Genomic DNA, 23,939 nt, shown 5'->3' with positions numbered 1-23,939 from the left:
TAGAGGAGAACAGAGCTGAGAAATGAAAAAGCACGAGTGACCAACAACTGATATTTTTTGAGCCCTTGGATCTAGAGAACCTGGAAAAATGGATTTCCATCCTCCAGACATTTGAGTGGGCTAATAATGTTTACATTTTCCTTGTCCAGTATGAGTTGAAAGTGAAAGTCACTCAGCTGTGTCCAGCTCTTTGCTACCCCATGGACTATATAGTCCATGAAATTCTCTAGGCCAGAATACTGGTAGCCTTTTCCTCCTCCAGGGGATATTCCCAACCCAGGGATCAAACCCAGATCTCCCTCACTGCAGGCAGATTCTTTACCATCTGAGCCATCAGGGAAGCCCAGGTCCAGTACGAGTTAGTTTCCTGTAATTAACAACCAAGAGGATGCTGACTAGCAAAGTATCAATGGAGCACATGAGATGGAGAAGCAACTAGACCAGGACCACAGGTGCTGCCACCTCTGGGTCCATTTTGAGGGCTACTAGGTACCCACTGATAAAAGGAAGTCAAGGTCCCATGGGGTGGGCATGCCAAGGACACCATGAGCCCAGTAGGCAACTGAGACTCCAGAATCCCTCTAGAACAGAACTCACCTGCTTACAGCTGATAAGAAGACGCCAATGGACCTGAGCAGCTTATCTAAAGGCGAACCAGTCATGTAGCTGTACGACAAGTTAAAGAGTGAATTTCAGGGTGGTTTTCCATCCCATGTCTGACCCCTGACACCACCTATGGCCCAGGATGACCAACAGCTGAACTGTGTCCTTCATCTGAGAGGGACTACTAGGTTGACGGAACAGGTGGATGAGGGGTGCTGGCAGGCGTGTTCATGGTTCTCCAGGAAGCTCTTCTGGGGCAGTTCAACCACCCTGGCCCTGATGGGCTCTCTAGAGAGTAAGAGGCTCTGATGAATAGAAGGTGTAGGAAGAATGCCGGGGGTCAGTTTCACAATCCTCCCTATGCCATGACCATCGTACCCTTGGGTCTCAGCACAGTTCATTACTTTGTGCCTCATTCTTGGACTTCTCTAAAAAATAATCAGCTTCATCATTAATTTTCAATTTTGCCTTGCTCAAAGCTTTATACTGGAGGTCACTATCTTTATGAAGAATTGTGTGTCTTCCTAATAAGAACAATAGGAGATGGTGGAAAAAATTAAACTCTGATTTAAAAGAACCTCAGTACTTAATGTTATTTTTTAATGTGAGCTTTTGCAAAAAGCTTCAGTGTAATAAAGTACCCAGAGCACGCATCAGCTTGGATGCAAGGTATGAAATCAAGCCACAACAGAAGAGGAACCAGTCAACAATTACTAGGCTCATAACACATCACAGGCTCTTAGAACACTTAAGAAATTAGCTGAAATTATTGCAGCTCATGGAGGATGACTGAGAGCTTCCAAGACTGATAAAGGCTAATGTAATGGGTTGGAGGTAATGGTGCTTTGTTGGAAAGGGAGGGTGCATGAGGCAAATTATCTCTGCTGCACCCTGGTTCCCAGGGTGCCAATAGAAGTAGAGACAGATTGGCTCATTAGGAAAGGCTCTTTACTGCAAAAACAGTGTTTGCTCTGGAGCCAGGCTCCCCTGCCTGCTGCCATTGTAGCTGGGGGCCAGGCTACCGGCTCATCACCCTGCTTCCCTGAAACCCCTGCCCCCCATTCCTGCCCCGTGCCTCCTCAGTGTGGGCTGACCAACTTTTGGCAGCTTCTTTTTCCTCTGTCCCAGGCTAGCCTTATTATCATAACCACTCACTATATGTATTTCTGGTCCATTATTTCCAGCAATTAGTTCCAGAAGTTTGCCACTTCTGCCAAGCTATCAGCGGGAGCTAGCAAGTGCTAAGTATTCGTTGTGTGCCAGGCCCTGTGCTAACGGCTTTGCCTGCCTGGTCTCAGTTAGCTGCCACTGCACCCTGCAGTGGACGCTATCAGTGTTTCTACTTTCTTCATGAGGAGGTAACGCAGACAGGTTATAATGTCAAGGTCCCCAGGTTCACTGATGGAACTGGTATTTGAACCTAGGCAGCCTGACTCAGAGTTCAAGTTCTTACTGTCAGGCCATCCTGCCCGGACGGTCTCCTTAGATGGTGTTGGAAGTGGGACCGTGGGAGACCCTGAGGTACAGTGGATGGTGTCTGGATTTGGGGCCAGTGTTTATCTGTGTAGCTGTGCTGTGCTGTGCTTAGTCACTCAGTCATGTCCAAGTCTTTGCAACCCCATGGACTGTAGCCCTCCAGGCTCCTCAGTCCATGGGGATTCTCCAGGCAAGAAAACTGGAGTGGGTTGCCATGCCCTCCCCATCTCTGTGCCTACTAGTAAATTATTCAACCTTTTCAAGGCTCATCCTTCTAATCTATAAAATGGGTCAATACCAATCACCTATTAGGCTTGGTATGAGGCTCAAATGAGATATTCATATGGTACACAGAGTTCAGTGCTTAGAGCATAAAAAGACTCAATATATAGTAACTAATCATTTTTGTCATTATAATATATACATCCTTAGTTTTACTGAACAGTTCTGGAAGTTCAAGTTTAAAAAAGGGGTTTGAAGCTAATGTGGAAGGAGGTGGCAGTCAATTTTACAAAACATGATGAAGTTATACTGATTTGTTTTCCTTCAAATCCACCATAACTGGAGGGCTGGAGAGTAGTGGGGTAGGGGTGGGGTCACTGATTCAAAATGCTATGTGTCTTCAGTCTGTTTTCTCTGTTGTATGACAAGGTCACAAAAAGTTAGGAAATTATAAATTTCAGGTGTAGAAACTGAATATACAACTATATATTAAAAGCGTGGTTCAGGAGCTCCCTGGTGGCCTAGTGGTTAGGACTCCACACTTTCACTGCTGTGGCCTGGGTTCAGTCTCTGGTGGGGAAATGAGATCCCACGAGCTGTGCAGCATGACAAAACAAACAAACAAACACGTTGTTCATTCAATAAGCATTGACTGAGTGTCCACTAAATGTCTGGTGCACTGATTGATACTTAGGATATGGAGAAAAATGATACAATGCCTCAGTTAACCAGTGCAATGATTGAGGAAGAAAAGAAGAGGGCTGAAGAGAGAATCCCTGGAAATACTAACACTTAAGGGGTGGTAGAACTTCCAGATGGTCAAGCTGGATTTAGAAAAAGCAGAGGAACCAGAGATCAAGTTGCCAACATCCATTGGATCATCAAAAAAGCAAGAGAGTTCCAGAAAAACATCTACTTCTGCTTTACTGACTAGGCCAAAGCCTTTGACTGTGTGGATCATAACAAACTGTGGAAAATTCTTCAAGAGATGGGAATACCAGACCACCTGACCTGACTCCTGAGAAATCTGTATGCAGGTCAAGAAGCAACGGTTAGAACTGGACATGGAACAACAGACTGGTTCCAAATTGAGAGAAGAGTACATCAAGGCTGTATATTGTCACCCTGTTTATTTAATTTATATGCAGACTATATCATGCAAAATGCCAGGCTGGATGAAGCACAAGCTGGAGTCAAGATTGCCGGGAGAAATATCAATAACCTCAGATACGCAGATGACACCACCATTATGGCAGAAAGCAAAGAGGAACTAAAGAGCTTCTTGATGAAAGTGAAAGAGGAGAGTGACAAAGTTGGCTTAAAACTCAACATTCAGAAAACTAAGATCATGGCATCTGGTCCCATCACTTCATGGCAAATAGATGGGGAAACAATGGAAACAGTGACAGACTTTATTTTTGGGGGCTCCAAAATCACTGTAGATGGTGACTGCAGCCTTGAAATTAAAAGACACTTGCTTCTTGGAAGAAAAGCTATGACCAACCTAGACAGCATATTGAAAAGCGGAGACATTACTTTGCTGACAAAGGTCTGTCTAATCAAAGCTATGGTTTTTCTAGTAGTCATGTATGGATGTGAGAGTTGGACTATAAAGAAAGCTGAGTGCCAAAGAATTGATGTTTTTGAACTGTGGTGTTGGAGAAGACTCTTGAGAGTCCTTTGTACTGCAAGGAGATCAAACCAGTCAGTCCTAAAGGAAATCAGTCCTGAATATTTATTGGAAGGACTGATGCTGAAGCTGAAGCTCCAATACTTTGGCTACCCAAAGCAAAGAACTGACTCACTGGAAAAGACCTTGTTTTTGGGAAAGATTGAAGCAGGAGGAGAAGGGGATGACGGAGGATGGCATCACCAACTTGATGGACATAAGTTTGAGCAAGCTCTGGAAGTTGGTGATAGACAGGGAAGCCTGGTGTGCTGCAGTCCATGGGGGTTGCAAAGATTTGGACACGACTGAGCAATTGAACTGAGCTGAGGAAAGAATCTGTAATAGTTATTGAGAAACAGTGATAGAAGGGAGAGGAGAGGGGAGCTTTAAAAGGGGCAGTGATCAAGCAGAGCCAGGGCTCGGGTATGAGGCGAGTGGTTCACTTTCTTCTGGTAGGATTTTTATTTTTTTTTGGCTATGCTATGTGGCTTGCAGGATCTTAGTTCCTTGAGCAGGGACTGAACCCACACCCTGGGCAGAGAAAGTGTAGAATCTTTACCTAAGTGCTAGGGAATTCCCTGAAGTATGAAATTTAAGGGGCTATCAAAAGACTCAGTGACTAAATAATATTTCCTGCACTATTAAAAAAAAGAAAACTAATACAAATATCCACGATGAATAAAGAATTAAAGTTTGGGGACTTCCCTGGTGGTCAAGTGGTTAAGACTTCACCTTCCAATGCAGGGGATAAGGGTTCAGTCCCGGGTGGGGCAGCTAGGATCCCACATGCCTTATGGCCAAAAAAAAAAAACCAGAACATGAACAACAGAAACAACATTGTAACAAATTCAATAAAGACTTTAAAAATGGTCCACATTTATCAATCAATCAATATCACAGTTTTAAATAAAGCTAGGATCTGACTCTGAACACGTATGACTCTGCCTTAGTTGCGTCACCCTTTGGTCGAATGGAAAACGTTGTCAGGTTAGTGACAGCCTTGGTGAGGTTAGTGCCACGAGTTGAGGGGACAAAGTCAGATGGTAGTGCTGATGTTTTTCAAAACACCACTTGTGGATCACTGGCATCAGAGTCACCCAGTGTTTTTTTGACCAAGACTCCAAGGACTCACCCTCAATCTACTAGATCAAAACTTGGGGGTCGTGTGGGGGGAGTAGACTTGTTATCTGCATTTTAAACCTGTTTTATGCACATTAATGTCTAAGAACGTTGGGGTTAACCCAAAGGTGTATTCAGAGGACTCCCTTTGGACTCTGTCCTAGGTCTGAGTCTGATTAATAATTTTATCAATGATTAATTGTAAAAAAAGAAAGCTGTGGTTACCTAAGTCTTTAGTTCTGCTTAGTTGCAGGTTCTCTGGTTCAGTCATTCCCTTGTTCAACAAACATGTGTTAAGCACCCTTTATGTGCCAGGCATGTGCTAGGTGTTAGAAATACAGACATGAGTAGAACAGATATAATTCCTGCCCTTGTAGAGTTTACAGTCCAGTGGAGGAAGAGAGATCAATATCTCAGGTAATAATAAGACGTTAAGCACCATGAATATATTCAACAGGGGAACATAAACTAGTCTGGGACTCTGAAAAGGGCTTCCTAAGAAAGTGATGCCTGGATTGAGACCTGAATAATAGAGAGGGATTGGTCAAATAAAGAGGAGGTTTAAGGGAGAGGGTTCAGGCAAAGAGAAAAATACATAAGAAAAAGGTCTGAGGACTTCCCTGGTGGTACACTGGATAAGAATCCACCGACCAAAGCAGGGGACATGGGTTCAGTCCCCGGTCTGGGAAGATTCATGCCATGGAGAAACTAAGTCCCTGCACCTCAACTACTGAGCTGCGCTCTAGAGCACATGAACTGCAGCTACTGAGCCTGTGTGCCTAAAGCCTGTGCTCCACAACTAGAGAAGCTTTGGCAATGTCAAGCCCCTGCACCGCAACGAAGAGTAGCCCCCGCTCACCGCAACGAAGAGTAGTCCCCACTCACCGCAATGAAAAGGAAGCCTGTACACAGCAGGGAGGACCAAGCTCAGCCAAAAATACATAAATAATAAATAAGTAAAAGAAAAGGTTTGAGATGAATCCATGGAGTGCTGCCACCCGCCACTCAAACTATCACCGTGATGGGGACTACATCTGTCTTCGGCCCCCATCTGCTCCTGGGGTTCCTGAGCACAGCACCTCAAACACAACATGTCCCAAATCAAACACATCCACTCCAAACTCATTCCTCTCCTTGTATTTTCTTCCCATGTAATGACACCCCATTCACCTAGCTTCCCAAGCCAGAGACGTGAGAGTCCTTCTGTGGGAGACAAGTGGAGGGGGCAGTTGGGTTAAAAGATATGAAACTCAGATTCCAGAGAAATGTGGGTGGGGGACACAACTGAGAGTCCTTAAACTGGAGTGATGGCGACATCCTGACAGTGGTTAGATCACTTTGGGAGAATCTGAGAGTGAGCAGAGAAGATGGCTGTGCCTAGAGTCCCATAGAACACCAAAGTTTAAGGGGTGGCTGAAGAGCAGCAGGATGGACAGAAAGAAAGGAGAAAACCAAGAGAACTGGTATCACAGAAACCACAGGAAGAGTGTGTGTGTGTGAGTGTGTATGTGTGTGTGTGTGTGTTTGGTGATGTGGTCTACAGGGCTTCTTTTTCTTTCCTTTTTTAAAATTGAGGTACAATTTACATAAACATTACATTAGTTTTAGGGAACAGTGTTTTGAGAAGTGGGAATGGTTTGTGTGACAAATCCCACTGAGAGGTCTTGTATAAGGACTGAGGATGTGGTCACTGGGTTTCACAGTTAGAAAAGCATTGGTAACCTTGGCAAGACCTGCATCAGTGGAGCGGAGGAGTCAGAAGTCAGACTGCAGTGGGTGGAGGAGAAAGGAGGTGGGGAAGGTCAACAGCCTTTTCCACAAGCTTCAGCACAAAGGGCAGAAGCAAGGTGGAATAGGTTCCAGCAAGGACTGAATTTCAGTTTTTAAGTTAGAAGAGATTTGAGCACACATAAATGCTGATGAAAAAGCTGGTAAGGATGAACATCCCTGGTGGTCCAGTGGCTAAGACTCCGTGCTCCCAATGCAATGAGCCCAGGTTCCATCCCTGGTCAGGGAACTAGATCCCACATGCCACAACTAAAGATCCCAAATGCTGCAACTAAGATCCAGTACAGCCAAATAAATTTTAAAAATATATATGTATATATATATTGTAAAAACCTGGTAATGAGGCAAAAGTAAAGTCTATAGGAGAGAATGAATAAATCCTTGGGGAGACAGGAGGGGATTCAAGCATAGTACAGATAGAAGATTGATCCTAGACAAAGAACACCCACTTCAGCTCTAATGGGAGCAAGAGAGGTTAGCAGAGAGAATGAGGATATATTTATAGGCTGGAAAGACAGGATGCTGAGGGAGTTCTTGACTTAGGGGACGATATTTTGATCACTATTACGTCCTGTTCTAAAATCTGAGTGATAGTCAGGGCAAGCGATCCCCCAACAGTCTTCATTCCTTTTCTCTTTGAAGATCGCCTAATTGTCTTCCTGTTCAGCAAAGGATACGTGAGTCTCAGCCAGGTGGTCAGGCGGACCAGGAACAAGCTAGCTCCCTGGGAAAACTCCTGCTCCAGCTCAGGGGCAGTCTTGCCTTGGTTGGCTTCAATGAAATTGTTGAGGATGTTATTCCTGGCGACTTTGCCAGCGTTGTCCCAATCCTGTAAAAAACTCAAGAGCCGGCTGATTGCTGCCTGCTCCTTTATAGAAGTCATGATCCGTCAGTCCTGAAGCTGGCTACGGGAAGGGAAAACAGACAGGTTACCAAAGTATTCAGAACCATGCAAGGCCTGTAGTTATGCTGGAGGTTTTGCTTTCCTAGCAGTCATCTGGAGGCAGGCACCTCTGGACTGGCCACCTGCTGCTCAAACAGGGAGGATCCAGCTGTCTTGTCATGGAGTCAAGAAAATACATTTGCAGCTCTTCGGCTTCTCTGCTGGTGCCAGTGACTAAAAGGATACGAAGATGCTGGAGGAAAATCTGGCCTCTCTCAGCCCTCACCACACACAGCATCAGAGACTGGGCCTTTAGAGGCCCAGCCCCCTCTTACACCAATCAGCCAAGGTAAAACGCTACTCAACCTTATGCCTTGGCTTTGAGGCTAACTCTTTTAAAAATAATTTTTTTTTTAAGTTAGTGGGAAGAAAAAGTTCTCATTCCATAGTTGGATTAATGGGCTGCGGTTTGTAGGAGTCTGTGTCCTTGGGAGAGTGTTTTCAGTGGGGGAGGGAAGGTTTAAAATAAACCCGTTTTCCAAAAATAGTTGTGATTGAAAGTGTTATTATCCATAACAAATGTTAGTGCTGATGGGAGAGAGGCATGTGTGATTCTTTTGTCTAACAGACAAGTGAAAGTCATATTTCACATTATCATGGGGTTTTCTGTGATTTACAGAATATTTGTGAAACATTACTTGCAGGGCCATGATTGATATGGAGAGAACAGCTTGTGGGTAGGGGCGATGTGTATTTCACAAAGACGGTTCAACATGAAATTTACAGTCCCATAAAGTGCTCCTACATCTACGCCAGAGATCTAGTTAAAAGGACTTTACAGTCTGAAACATCCTAAAATTGATTCTAAATTAACGTTTCCTCACATGTATTTGAGATATTGATGGGGCCCAGCTATCAGAATTTTATTAGGAAGCCATAATCTGAGGCCTGCTAAGACAGACATACATACACACCAACCTCCACTGCACCCCACAGGGCACTGGGTATGTTCTCCCAGGAAGGACGTCCACGTAGTCTCAGGGATGGGAGTCAACCAAGATAGCCTGTCAGCATTAACATCCAGGTGAATAACTGTGGATCAACTGAAACATAAAAATGACCAAACCCTCTCATGGGATCAGGCATCCATCACTGTGAATGACATTACAGCCCCAAGTCTGAGAATAACTTACAGAGGCCACGGCCACCTTTAACAGCCAAATTGGCCTCAAGTAAATGGGGATGCATTGGCTTTACTAGACCCCAGGAGGGAGGGGCTGAAACACCGCCATCGGCAGGAAAACATTCGTGCCCCTCCCCTGCCGTGGATGGACCCTTTCTAGGATGAAAACTCAGAGTGCTATCAGAGATGCACCCGGCAGTTCTAGAACACTGGGGATGGGAAACTTTCAGCTGGACGCTCCACATTATGGTCCCTTTAGGTTTTCTTGGATCTGTCTTCCTCTATTAGTTTCTTCTTTTTTTTCCAGGGGTGGGGGGATGCATTTATTTTTCATAAAAAAAAAAAGTTTCCCCCAACAATTGAGGGCCATGACTCATTCCATCAATTCTCACACACGTGCAGCTGTCTGGACCTGGGGAGGAGGACTCACAACATTCTCAGGACGTGTTTCCCGTCCTCCCTCCAGGGGGGACGTCAGCCTCCAAACCAAGGTCAGCCAGAGATGTGTGTGTTTATTCCACCTTCAAGGGCCAAAGCCAGAGAGTTCCTCCTTCTAACTAAAGCAGGGCCTTCAAATCCTTGAGGAGGTGTCTGAGTTGCCTCGTGGCCCTCCTGGACAGCAGGGGGCGCCGCCCCAAGGTCACCACACCTGGCATGTCTGGATCACCTTCTTCAGGGTCTTCATCACCTCCATGCTCTTGTCCTTCATGGCCAGGGCGAGGAGAATGGCTCTGTTTTCCAGCTTCGTGAGACACAAATGCCACCAGGCTCTTTGTGAAGACATGGATGAGAGGCTCATCCTTCCCGAGGAGGACTTTAGTGGTCAGCACAGGCTTGCTGATGTCACTGGTCACACTGCTGGGTTCCAGGGAGACCAGAGTACCCATCTTCCCCAACTGGGTCACCATCACCAGGATGCGACTGCTGAAGGCTGTGCAAACCACCTGGGTGGGGACTCCATACACCACTGCAGTCTTCTGTTTGGATATCACCAATGGTTTCCCAGGGCACCCAGCTCACAGCACTGTGTCCAGTTTCTTCTTTTTTTTTTAAACAGGAAAAGAACTTGACAAATGGCAGCTTTTTAAATTAAAAAAAAATTTTTATTGGAGGAGAGTTGCTTTACAATGCTGTGTTAATTTCTGCTGTACAGTGCAGTGAATTAGTTATACATATACATATATACCCTTTTTTTAAGATTTCCTTTCTGTTTAGGTCACCGGTGGCTTTAACGGTTATAGTGATAGAGTTGTTAAGTCACACCCATGTAGTCAAGGGCTGTGCAAGGTGCTGAGGGCAGCGAGGAGAGGCATGAGGCATGGCTGTGGCCTGGAGGAGCTCCTAACCTTATGGTAGATGGGAAGAACACTGGGTTTAGAGCCAGACTGGGCTCAAGGCCTGGCTGCCCACCTGATATCTAGTAAAAAGTTAAAAGGTGATAACACTTGTCTCCCCCTTTGCCATCCTCAATCTCACTCCAGAGGCAACCACTTTCAACTCTTTCGGTTATTTCTTCTGGTGCCACCTCTATATGTCCAAATAATGAGTTTATACTACTTGCTACAGGCTGAATTCAACAGATTCATATGTTGAAGCCCTAGTTCCCAGTACCTCAGAATGTGACTCTGTTTAGAGACAGGGTCTTTATTTTTATTTATTTACTTATTTCCAAATCAGAGTTGCATTTTTTGTTGTTGTTGTTTGCTTTTTAATTTTTTATTTTTTTTTTTTGGCGGCACCGTGCGGCATGCGGGATCTTACTTCCCGGACCAGGGATTGAACCCATGTCTCCTGCAGTCGAAGTGTGGAGTCTCAATTAGCCACAGGGATGTCCTTAGAGAGAGGGTCTTTAAGGAGGTAACTGAGTTAATGAAGTCATTGGGGTGGGCTCTGATCCAACATAACTGGTATCCTTATAAATGGACCTTAGGACACTGACATGTGAAGAGGGAAGACCATCTAAGACGCCTGAAGGTGGCCATCAGGCCAAGGAGAGAGGCCTCAGGAGAAGCCAATCCTCTGACACCTTGATCCTGGACACCTTTATCTGAGGTGCAGAACCATGAGATTAAATTTCTATTGTTTAAGCCACCTGGTCTGTGTTACTCTGTAACAGGGCAGCTCTCACAAACTAATAATTACTACTACCTGATTCATCAGTTTTAGGCAATATTTATTCCTAATTCTGAGGAATTAGCTCTCTTACTCCACTCTAAACCCTATTGTCCTCCCCTCATTCTCACCACATAGTTTTCCACAATTTATAATCTATATTTAGTGTTTATATTACTGATCATGTATATAAACACTGTTCACTCAAGCTGTAAACTACTATTATGTTTTCCTTCTCAAAGCTGGTTTTATCTGGAGTTAGTAATTATTTTTTCAACTGTTTAATTTTCTAAGTACTAGAGTTGTTTTCTTCCAAATAGTTCAAACAGATAGCAACAATCTTCCTAAATGCTCAACCTCTGACTGATCAGTCCCATCTTTCCCCTGAAGACCTCTCTCTCATGAACTTCTTGTCTTTCTGTTCCAGTTTGGACTGACTGTTTGCTAAGCCTGGTACACAAATGTTGTCCTGGGATTTCCTTTTTCTAGCCTTCTCTGTCCATCGCCCTATTTTCTGGGTCCACCTCATCTTCTTTGGTTTACTTTCTCATTTTGTTGAAGCACATTCTCCAGTAGCTTCTTAGTAAGGAAATTTTTTCTGTGTCCTTGAAAGTCTGAAAGTATTCTGACCTCATGTCAGATTGGTTGGGTGTGTGATTCCAGGTTAGCAACAAGCTTCCTTAGACTGAGCCTCCCTAGGCTTGCTGCTGAGAAATCTGACGTCATTCTGATTCCTGTGCCTTTGTCTGTGGCTTGTTTTTCCACTCCTGATGCTTTGAAAACCGTTTCTGAAACTGTATGATGATATGCCTCGGTGCAGGTCTTCTTCATTTATTATACTGAGACTTTGGTGGGCTCTTTTCAATAGGTGTTGTTTCCTTCAATTTTGAAAAAAAATTTTTTTTAGGAAGTTGATTTAAAAAACTATTTATTTGACTGCACGGGGTCTTAGTTGTGGCACATAGGATCTTTAAGTGCAGCAGGTGAACTCTTAGTTGTGGCATATGGGATCTAGTTCCCTGACCAGGGATCAAATCTGGGCCCCCTGCATTGGGTCCCAGTCACTGGATCACCATCGAAAAATCTCAAAAATTTCTTTATCAGGCAACAACTAGATTTGTCATTGAGAAACCCTTAAATGTCAGTGGAGGTTTTTTCTTTTTTTCCTATCCCCACCTGGGGTTTTCAGGGCCTCTGGAGAAGAATTTTCTACTTTCAAAGAGAGGATGAGAGGGTAGGGGTGCTAAGTGCCTGGCGGTTGGCATCCTGGGGGGAAGCGTGGGGGAGGGCCTGGGGCTGTCACTATGAAGTAGATAGATCTTCCCTCCACCCTACAGTTTTCCACCCTGTACCTCTTCCCTGCCCTTCAAACCCTGCTTGAGATCCCTGAGTATGGAAGCCTCCAGAGTTCCTGCATATGCAGCAAGGCAGTTTATAGAGTTGCTTGGCTTTGTTTTGGCTGTGCTGGGTGTTTATTGCTGCTCTCGTGTTGCGGGGTGCGGGGGGCTACTCCTGTGGTTCGAGGGCTTCTCGCTGTGGCGGCTTCTCTTGTTGCAAAGCACAGGCTCTAGGCCCCTCGGGCTTCAGCAGCTGCGGTGCATAGGCTCCAGAACACGGGCTCGATAGTTGTGGCTCATGGGCTTAGTTGCTCTGAGGCATGTGGGATCTTCCTGGGTCAGGGATCTCCTGCATTGGCAGGCGGATCCTTAACCACTGGACCACCAGGAAAGTCCATAGAATTCTTTGGCTTTTGAGAGCAGAGCTCTGGGGCCACAACAAAGGGCTCTGCACACGGACTCCAGCCAATTGCCTGGGTTTAACCCTGTGCCTCCAAGCTGACCTTCTGGGGTAACTCATGCTTCCCAGGCATTAAGCCTCTCTAAGGTTAAACTGGGGGAACTGATTTGCTTCATGTTGGTAATCTCCCCTGGTTGGCACTTAGTAATTTCTTACAAAGTTTCTATCCAGGTAACGCTTCGCCACCTGCCTTCTGCCTTCCAAGTATCTGTTGACTTTCGTCTGCTACTGCCTCCTTTTCTGGGCTTTTGTGTTTCTAAATCCGTGAAGTTTTGAGAGGTAGGGGGAAGTAAAGGGGGGCAATCATGTTCAATTAAGAGACTCCAGCCACTTATTTATTTTTGTCTCAACTTTTCTTCAAAATAAGATTTGATGGGAATTCCTTGATGGTCCAGTGATGAGGACTTGGTGCTTTTACTGCTGGGACCTGGGTTTCAATCCCAGGTGGAGGAACTAAGAGCCTGCAAGCCACTTGGTGTTGCCACAAAAAAAAAAAAGAGATTTGATGATGATTGAAAAAAACAGTAAGTACAAATTTTAAAAGAATTAAAGAAAACAGTGGGTATGGGGGAGAAATGTACCAATTTCAAGTTCCTATTACATCTGTAGGTTTTATGACTCCCAAATCCATCAGTTCAGTCGCTTAGTCATGTCCAGCTCTTTGTGACTCCATGGACTGCAGCATGACAGGCTTTCTTGTCCATCACCAACTCCTGGAGTTTACTGAAACTCATGTCCATTGAGTCGGTGATACCGTCCAACCATCTCATCCTCTGTCCTCCCCTTCTCCTCCTGCCTTCAATCTTTCCTAGCATCAGGGTCTTTTCCAAAGAGTCAGTTCTTTGCATCAGGTGGCCAAAGTACTGGAGTTTCAGCTTTAGCACCAGTCCTTCCAATGAATATTCAAGACTGATTTCCTTTAGGATGGACTGGTTAGATCTCCTTGTAGTCCAAGGGACTCTCAAGAGTCTTTTCTAACACCACAGTTCAAAAGCATCAGTTCTTTGCCGCTAAACTTTCTTTATAGTCCAACTCTCACATCCATACATGACTAATGGAAAAACCATAGAACATGACTAAATGACCACAGACATCTTCCTTGGTGGGCTTCATACACCCTTCAATGAGTCCCATCGTCAAGGCCTCCCACCTGCCCCTGTGCCTGTGTTGGTCCTATTTCAGTGCCTGTTATCACTCTCTAGTCACTCAAGGGAAATCTTTGCTGTGTTCCTCTCTCTTGCCCTCCTCATCAGAACTGTTGCCAGACTCCTGCCAATCAGACCATCGAATCCTCCCTCAGATTGTCTATCTCCATCTCCATTGCTACTGTTGTAGTTTACCCCCATCCCTCACGGGGATCCCTGCTTCAGCCTCCTAACTGATCTTCAGGTTTACCCCATCCTAATCTCCACAGCGATGTGAAAGTCTTTTTTTTTTTTTAATCATTACGATAAAATGTGCTTCATTTTTTATACAGTTTTAAAGGTTACACTCCATTTACAGTTATTACAAAATATTGGCTATATTCTCCATGTAGTGATGTCAGATTCTTTTAAAAAAAATGCAAATCAGGCAGATTTGCTTAAAACCCTTCAGTTGTTTCCCATTATCCTCAAGATAAAGTTTCAAACATCTCAGGCCAAAGAACGCCTTCCATGCACATCTTTCCACAACTGAAATCTGACTCTGTCCCCAGCACCAGTCCATCCCCTACATTATGCTTCCAGTGGGAATTAAGAGGAGACTGCTAGCTTCCCCCCACTTTACACACTATTCTCTAAGGTCTTCATATTGTTTCTCAGTCACTTCCTTTCCCCTGAGGTCAGGCCTCCTGTCTTTCCCCCTCTGCCTTGACCCAGTGCTGATTCCCTGGCCACTCCCTCCTGCACTAAGCCCTCCTGTTTGCCCACAAGCTGCCAGGCAATTCCAACATCAACCTGTTCCATTTTCATGATTTTGGCCAGCGTCATCCCTGGCACATTACGATATTCAACAAGAGTTATTTAAATTGCCATTCAACACACTGTGTTCATAACGAGCACTTTACTTTCCTAAACTCCACACAGTAATTAATTAAACAGATGTCCTGGGTGCCAGTCCTAGCCAGGCACAAGGACTGGTAGCGGTTAACATAACAAATACATTCTTTGCTCTCAAGGTGCTTGCTGACTGATGAGGCGGAGAGAAAGGCAACCAGGTGATTTTACTGAAAAGTACAAAGTGCTCTGATGAGGTTAAACCCGTGATATGTTGGGGCTCACAGGAAAGGCACATGATCTGGACTCTGGTGACCTCCATCCAATTTGGCATTCATACTCACGGTCCACAGCCTAAATTTTGTGAATGGCCTGGGAAATCTACAACTCTAAGCTCCTTACCCTTCGACCTCTCCCCTCTGTTCTCAGGAGATCTACTTGTGGGCTCAGCAGAAAGTTATAGGCCATTAGGCAAGAATGTCCTCACAGTCTCTTCATTCTTCTCGTGTTATGGAATCAATATCCATGCTTCTCTTTTCCTTCTTTACCCCTTTACCAGAGCTCTGCACCTACCAAACCAGTCTCCTTTGGGCCCTCACTCCATCCATTACTTCCTATTCCCCTGGGTCCTCAACTGGTCTCTTTAATTAGGCATTTTTCTGTTAACTTACTTAATTCTTACCAAGCCTAAAATAAAAATAAGCAAACAAAACAAAACAAAACAAAACAAAAATCACTTATCTCTACCTCCTGTCCCCCTCCAGTCACCTTTCTGGTTTTCTCACTTCACAGCAAAGCTTCTACACACTCTCTGTTCCTCCACAGACCATTTTCTTCTCAACTCACTACAGTTCTGTTTCTCTGCCACCCCTACTCCTACAACTTGCATTACTTCAGCCATGTCTGATAACCTCCTAATTGTGCAGGTCAGTGAAAAGGTGCAGGTCAATCTTGGAGAAGCAATGGCACCCCACTCCAGTACTCTTGCCTGGAAGGCTACAGTCCATGGGGTCGCTAAGAGTTGGACACGACTGAGCGACTTCACTTTCACTTTTCACTTTCATGCATTGGAGAAGGAAATGGCAACCCACTCCAGTCTTCTTGCCTGGAGAACCCCAGGGACGGGGGAGCCTGGTGGGCTGCCGTCTATGGGGTCGCACAGGGTCGGGCATGACTGAAGTGAATTAGCAGCAGCAGCAGCAGGTCAATCTTAGTCCTTTGCTCACCTGTCCTGTTCGGGCAACAACTAACATCACTGGCCACCTTTCCTGCTCAAAAGGCTTTCTTCCCTCATGCCTCTCCACCCCGACATCTTCTCTTGGACAGCCCGCATCCCAGGCTGCTGCCTCTCTCTGCCCTGTCTTTCAGTAAATCCTCAGTAAATTGTCTCAGGTGTGACTAGGAATCCTTCTGGCCCACTGCCAACTTCACTGTCAGCAACTCCATTCAATGTGAAATTCAACAAATAGTGGGAGACAAGTGTATCTCATCCCGCAAGCCCCATCCCTCTAGTGATAACTGAGAAAGACACAGTTCCTGCCCTAAGTGGGTAAGGTTACGTGTGGCATAGAGTCCTGTAAATAAGCAATTTTAAGTCCAATAAGAGTAGTAAGCGCTAGAATGGGGCAAGCAACAGGATACTGCAGGAATGTGAGCAAGGGACTCCTAACCCAGCTGTTATGGAAGATTTCCAGAGGAGATGCCAACCAGGCTGAAAGGCATCTGCAGCTGGCCAGGTGAAGAGGTGAGGAAATTGTATTCCAGGCAGAGGGAATAAAACATGTAGAGGCTCAGAGGTGTGCAAGTTTAAGGCATATTTAAAGAATTGTGAGTGGGAGGCAGTGCAGTGCAGTGGCTACGAACACAGACACAGGAGTTGGATGATCTTCTACCTCCTGCCTGCGTTATCTTATGCAGATTACTTAACTTCTCCAGGCTTCACTTCTCTTACCTGAGAAGAGAGGATAATAAGAGTTGACTCTCATAAGGGTCAACAAATTGCCTAGCATATAGGAAACCCTTGGGAAACAGGAGGGTATTGAAGGGCTTTAAGTCCAGAGTGGTGGGCTTCCCTGATGGCTCAGCGGTAAAGAATCTGCCTGTCAATGCAGGATGTGAAGTGAAGTGAAGTGAAGTCACTCAGTCGTGTCCGACTCTTTGTGACCCCATGGACTGTAGATGCAGGATACATGGGTTCAATCCCTGGGTTGGGAAGATCCCCTGGAGGAGGGTATGGCAACCCACTAAAGTATTGTTACCTGGGAAATTTCATGGACAGAGGAGCTGGGTGGGCTACAGTCCGTGGGGTTGCAAAAGAGTCGGACATGACAGCAAATAAACAGCAACAACAAGAAGTCAAGAGTGACAGATATCATCGTGACTGCAGTGCGGAAAGGTGATGAGGAGGGGGCAAGACTAAAGGTGGGGCAGCAGTTAGGAAGCTGTTTCCATAATCTTGGCAAAAGATGCTGATGACCCTAGGGCTGGAGAGAAGTAGAAATGTCATACAGGTTGGAGCAGCAGGACCTGGTGACTGTCTGGAGTATGAAAGCTGGAGGGGTCAGGAAAGATGCCCAGATAACCTTGCTTCCTGCTTCACAGAGAAAACAGAGCCCATCAGGAGCAACTCCCTCCTCTCCCTCCATTTTTTTTTTTTTTGGGCTGTGCCACATGGCTTGTGGGATTTCAGTTCCTGGACCACGGACTGAACCCAGGCCATGGCAGTGAAAGCCTGGAATCCTAATCACTAGGCCACCAGGGAGCTCCCCCTCCCTCTACACTTAACACCGCATGGGCACCCAGCTTCACTGCCTGTGCTACGTTCTGCTCCTCTATCTTCAGTCTCTCCACCTCCTCTGATTTCTCTTATACTTATTCCAATCTTTGCCAACCCCAACATAGAACAGAAACAAAGACTTTCCTTCAAACTTCTATACTTCCTCCCGTGTTTATCTTCAGATTTCTCCCTCTGGCCTACAGGATGAAGTTTATACTCCATGTGGCATAAAATGTTCTTCAAAACTTGACCACAGCCTAGCCTCACGAACAATCACTTCCACAGTGCAACCAGCACCGACTTCTCAACTCCCCAGGCCCTTCCAGGGCCCTCTTGTATCTCAACCCTGCTCTGCCATCAGGGAAGAGCCAGGCTCCTTTCTGCCCTGACACAATTTCCCAAGACAGCTAGGGGTTCTTTGGCATGTGGTTCTACGTATGCCACTCCTCTGCTATGCTATAAAACTTCACCATCGCTCCCACTAGAGTGTGAGTTCCTCAAGGGCAGGGATTGGTCCTCCCTGTCTCTTTGTCCCCAGGGCCTGGCCTGGCACAAAGTAGATGTTTAATAAATGCTCGCTGGATGAATGAGTGAAGAAATCAGCCAGCTCCCGTTTAGATGGTTATGTCTGAATGTTCATGATATGTAGGTCCATAAAATTACCAACTTCTCAAAGCTGCCATGTGCAGAGTGGCAGATTCCCATTCAAGAAGGCTGGTGCAAAGTCTATGAGGCATTTTACAGCTATGACAGGAGATAGCAATGTCAGCAGCGGTGTCATCTTTGGACACTAAGGACAGGGATTCAGTGCCATGAACGGTCAGTTAAATTGTAATTGGAGTGAACTGTTCCTTTGCAAACCATAATGTTCTTTAGCTGCAGCCAAATGGCATTCAAGAAGAGGAGAAAATTTTTTGAAATGTCAAAGAAATCATTTCCAATTTGGTGCTCACAACCAGAGACTCTAATGATCAGTAGAAATGAGAAGCAAACAAATTAGCACTAATGGAAAATGGCTTTTGGAGAAGAGGATTTAATTTATAGTCAACTGATCATGGCATGCAGCTTGCAGTAAAAGTCAGTTTCACCAGCTTGATCATGAGAACCAGAGAATACCCGGAATGCCAGAGAAAAATACACGTGTGCCATCATGCTTATTGGAATCTCTCTGTAAGTGGCAGCCAATTAAAATGGTCATTATTTTACCTTGGAGAGAAAATGGTCTGAAAAAATCAAAGCACATGAAATTAAAATCTGGATTAGGAGCCCCCATCCAAATTGGTTTGTCTGTGGCCTTCTAACCTTGGCAAGGTCTTCTGCAAGGACGACAAACCTACTTTGTCTTCAGCCCAGAGTGGTCTCTTTGTTTTTAATTTCCTCTCCATCTTCAGAGGTGATTAATAAATCTAGACTCACCCATAAATCATTTCTATAGCAGCCAAATGGTTCTTCTTCATGCCGGGAAACGAAAATCATAGAAACCTCAAAACCCCCAGCTCTTGTACTAAGCCACAGGTCCTTAACAACAAGAGAGAAGAGGTATTAAAAATCAGAAGGTCACTAGGTCTTGTTTCTAAATAAAATTTCTCCGAGGGCTTCTTTTTGTCCTCCTAAATCAAAAGACATATTTCGAAAAGCAAGAAGCCTCCAGGACATGGGCTGCCAGCCTGGCTCCCTGTCCTCACAAGGCCTTGGAGACAAGGCAGCCGTTCTCTCCTGTTCCTGCTGGTTCCACCTGCAGAATGGACAGAGGCCTCTCCCAGTCCTACTCCTCACTCTCAGCTCCTCATTCAGAGAGAGAGAGGGAGAGGTGGAGGGAGAAGACTGAGGTAGAGGGAGAGAGAGAAACATTCTCCTTCCAAACTTCATGCCCAGGGTGTCCTGGCCTTCACCTCTCCCTTAGGGCCAAATGCACGACAATTTGTCACTTTCTCCTCATAGACGTCCTTCCTTCTGCTCCCTACTCATACTCTCTTCACACACCCCTTCTGCTGCCCCCCAGCTCCCCACAGACTCCATACGCCCCCATCTCTTCCCCACTGTCAGCTGCCATTCCCTCCATCCTCTCTCCACAGACCATTTTCCCTATCACTCTCCTGCACAACCCTCTGCCTTTACCAGCTGCCCAGACTTACCCTCATTCTCTACCCACAGACCCCCTTTTCCTCATCCTGGACTCAATTCTGCCTCTGGCTCCACTCTACAGGCCTGCCCTCATGTTCTCGCCACAAAATGTAAATTATCTAGGTCCACCAGAGTCTCTTGCCCAAGCTCTGCTCTACGCTTCATCCTCCTGGACCTGATTTCTTGTCTTTCCTTCCCTTCCAACCTTCTCACTCTGCCCTCAAAAACTTTCATTCCTGATCAGCAAAGTCTCCCTCACCCTTAGCCCCTTAGTGGCTCCACACTTTCTTTGCCCACCTCCAGCCAACCCCAAAAGCTGAGTCTTCCTCAGGGCACCATTTCTGCATAGCTAATCCTGGAGAAGGCTGCTTACACTCTTACATCCCAGGGATCTCAGAGCTGGGACAGGGGCTAGGGTCTCCCTACCAAAGCCCACCTCTGTTCCTACTCTACCTGTTCTTTGTGAAAACACTTGCTACTTTAGCGTCATGCCATTCAGCTGTATTGACCTTTGCCCCTCCTCCTGCTGTCATCTACAGACTACAGAACAACCTGCTGTATTCATCAAGGACCTTGATGCCTGGCTCACAAGCATCCTCCTCCCTTTCCCCCCTTCCAGTTTTGCCACCACCTGGGGGATTTCAATGGCCACATCAACATTCTGGCTGCCTTCTGTACTCCAGTTTGGCACCCCACTACCGTGGCCACACCCCAGACCTTGTCATCACCTGAAACTACTCAAACTTCACTGCCCCACTTTGTGATCATAATTCTCTCATTCAACTGCTTCCAAGATCTGGGTTCTCCGACTTCCCCGGGACCTCCAGCCCATAACACTTTTTACACTCTCCTATGCAGTTTAGGCGGAGAAGGCGATGGCACCCCACTCCAGTACTCTTGCCTGAAAAATCCCATGGATGGAGGAGCCTGGTAGGCTATAGTCCATGGGGTCGCTAAGAGTCAGACACAACTGAGCGACTTCACTTTCACTTTTCACTTTCATGCATTGGAGAAGGAAATGACAACCCACTCCAGTGTTCTTGCCTGGAGAATCCCAGGGACGGGGGAGCCTGGTGGGCTGCCGTCTGTGGGGCTGCACAGAGTCAGACACGACTGAAGCGACTTAGCAGCAGCAGCATGCAGTTTAGGGTCTACGGTCCACCATCTCAATCACTCTTTTGCCAGGATTCTCAACTTCATCCTTTGTCCTTCCATTTTATCCACCTGATAAAATTCAAACTGAGATCAACTCAATTCAACTTTCTGCACCCACCAGCAGATGGCCAAATATTGTTGGGGGAAAAACATATAGCACACAACCACGCAGACTGCAGCTGCAATAAATTAATGGTCTCCAACCTCAACAGAAGGACTGATGCTGAAGCTGTAACTCCAATACTTTGGCCACCTCATGTGAAGAACTGACTCTTTGGAAAAGACCCTGATACTGGGAAAGATTGAAGGCAAGAAAAGGGGATGACAGAGGATGAGATGGCTGGATGGTATCACCGACTCAATGGACATGAGTTTGAGTAAACTCTGGGAGCTGGCGATGGACAGGGAGGCCTGTCATGCTGCAGTCCACGGGGTTGCAAAGAGCTGGACACGACTGAGGGAATGAACTGATCTGAACTGAACCTCAACAGTGCTCATAACTGCCCAGAAATCTGTAGGCTAGCTCAGTCAACCTGCTTCCATTCTCCATGGCAGCTATTTCAATCTTCTGCTTGTCTCAAATCTTGCACTCCATCTCCAACCTCTCTCTCCCTGGCTAATACCATGGTCCTACTACACAGAAACAATAGAATCCACCAAACATGAATTTTCTCAACTTCCTGCTACCAAATCTACCAATGTACTAGTCTTACATGCTTCCTTTCTGTCACAAGGCAAATATCGCTCGAAGTGGATTTTGCCACCAATGCTTTGGATCCCCAACATTATACTTTACCTGGGGGCACCACTCTCTGTTATTTCCTCTTCCCTCTAATCTTCCTCTTTGCTGGATCTATACCGACAGCATTTCTCCCATATGAATAAAAACCCATCTCTCCTTCCAGCTATCACTTTCTCTCGGGCCAAACTCTTCTTCTCCTAAAGAGCCAAACTTCTTGAAAGTATAGTCTTCACTTCCTCACCTTCCCACTTTTCAGCTCAATGTAATTTGACCTCTGCTCCTGCAGTTTCACTGAAACTGCCTTTACAACCACTTCCTTGTTTCTCAATTCAGTGAATCTCTTTAGATTTTATTTATCTTGATTAGTAATCAGCCTTTAACACTTTCCTCCTTGGTTACTGGAAAAGCATGTTCTACTACTGATTAATGAACTACTGTAGACATTTGACCTCAATTACCTTTGCAGGTTCATTCTCCTTCGCCAGAACCTCAAACACAGGTGCTTCTCAGGGTTTTGTCCTAGGCTCTCTTCTCTTCTTCTTTTAAAAATGTTTATTTCTTCAGCTGCCCGAAGAAATAAACTCCCGCATGCTCAGCTGTGGCATGTGGGATCTTTAGTTGCAGCACGAGAACTCTTCATTGCGGCATGTGGGATCTAGTTCCCTGACTGGGGATCAAACCCAGGTCCCCTGCACTGGGAACTTGGAGTCTTAGCCACTAGACCATCAAGGAAGTCCCCTCTTCTCTTCTTTCTCTACACAGTCTCTCCAGGCAAGCCAAACAAATCAATCCAGTGTGTGGCTGCCATCTTTAAGACACTACAGACTAAATATTTTAATTTCCAGTTTAGGCTTATCTTGCAAACTCCAGTCAGGCATACTCAGCTGCCTCCTGGACATTTCCACTTGGATATCCCACTGGCACCTCAAACTCACCATGCCCAGAACTGACTCTTTCCTAACAACTCTCCTTTCTGTTTGCCCAAGGCAAGAAATTAGACATTCTTCACGTTTCCTACTTATCCCACATCCAACCAGTCACCAAGTCCAGTTCTAGTCCAGTTCTTTTAAACTCATAAGTGTTTAAGGAATCCATCCTTCTCTTCAACCCTGTTACCTCTCCATGCTTTAGGCCACCATTATCCTTTCACATGACTGAAACAACTTCCTAAACTGGTCTCCCTCCTTCTCCCAGTCTCGAATCCACTCTTTTCATTGATCTTTCTAAAACATTAATCTGATTGTTACTGTTTTGTTTAAACCTCTGCAGCCTCCCCATTGTCCTTAGGATAAAGTCTAAGCTCTGGTGCTCGGTGGCATAAAATGCATTGGAAATATTTTTCCATCAGTAAGATCTACCCATAAGCTCAGGGTTGAGTGTGGCATCAAAGACCTTCCAGAGTCTGGGCCTACCTATTCCTCCAAGATTGCTCTCCCATTAATCTCTCCTCTGGCCAGAAGATGCTCATAGTTCCTGGCACCAACCCCTCACTTTTCTCTTTGATCCATGCAAGGACTCATGTCTCCACAAGTCTTTCAAAGCCTAGCTCAAGAGCCATCTGCACTGCTATAAGTTCCCCTTCTAATGCTGAGCTCCTAAAATCCTTAGGGTCTACTCTTCTTGTAGTATTTATCCCTCCCATAGTATTAGAGCTGGTTCATGCACGGTTTCTCTCCCTCTCCTTTTAATTATGGAAGTGAAGCGAAGTGAAAGTCGCTGAGTCGTGTCCGACTCTTTGCGACCCCATGGACTGTATAGGGAATACTCCAGGCCAGAATATTGGAGTGGGTAGCCTTTCCCTTCTCCAGGAGACTTACGGAAGTCAGGGTCAACAACAATCCTAACTAGAGTCCGCTTATGTAACAGATGGTAAGTAAATATTTTTAAGTGCGTGGATAAATTTAAGAAAACTTTACACCCTAACCCCTTATGTCGCGCACGAACAGGGCACTCTCTAAAGTCTTCTCCAGAAGATAGCACCGCCTTTGCATCCTACCCACCCCACCATTCAAAATAATCCTCGACCAACTGGGTGGACCACGGGCTGGCACGCACCCCTGTGGCCTTTTCGTATGGTTTTCTACCTCCAGCCCTCGGAGCTGCGGTTGGTAGAGGTCGGTGGAAGTAGCTAGATGATGCAAGTCAAAGGGCACTGTTGTCCGTCCGGTACGATAAGACGCGGTTAAGAAAGGAAACCCTCCTGATCCCCAGAAAACTCAACTCTCCCACAGACCCCCTTACCTACACGGGAGGGTGGGGACTCTTCCTGACTGGCGCCTTAGCTGGCCAATACCTAATCCAGACCAAGCGAATT

General features: G+C 45.8%; 1 protein-coding gene and 1 pseudogene across 4 annotated transcripts in view; both read right to left on the bottom strand.

Annotated features, from left to right (window-relative positions):
* Window positions 1-23,841, bottom strand: part of C3H1orf228 (chromosome 3 C1orf228 homolog) — a 58,538-nt gene extending 34,697 nt beyond the window's left edge. For 2 of the 4 annotated variants that reach the window (XM_018043397.1, XM_018043379.1), the window contains exons 1-4: window positions 23,681-23,829; window positions 8,739-8,863; window positions 7,555-7,782; window positions 598-666 (exon numbers count right to left, since the gene is read on the bottom strand). In XM_018043397.1, the coding sequence (XP_017898886.1) occupies window positions 598-666; window positions 7,555-7,760 (275 nt within the window). In that variant the 5' untranslated portion in view covers window positions 7,761-7,782; window positions 8,739-8,863; window positions 23,681-23,829. Of the gene's footprint in view, window positions 1-597; window positions 667-7,554; window positions 7,783-8,738; window positions 8,864-23,680 lie in introns of all 4 variants that reach the window. The other 2 variants (XM_018043385.1, XM_018043393.1) reach the window with 2 other exon arrangements.
* LOC102179064 lies at window positions 9,079-9,959 on the bottom strand (annotated as a pseudogene).

Source organism: Capra hircus, chromosome 3 (genome assembly GCF_001704415.2).
Source record: "Capra hircus breed San Clemente chromosome 3, ASM170441v1, whole genome shotgun sequence".
Lineage (NCBI taxonomy): Eukaryota > Metazoa > Chordata > Mammalia > Artiodactyla > Bovidae > Capra > Capra hircus.
Note: the sequence above shows the minus strand (reverse complement) of the source record. Positions and strands in the feature narration are given on the sequence as shown.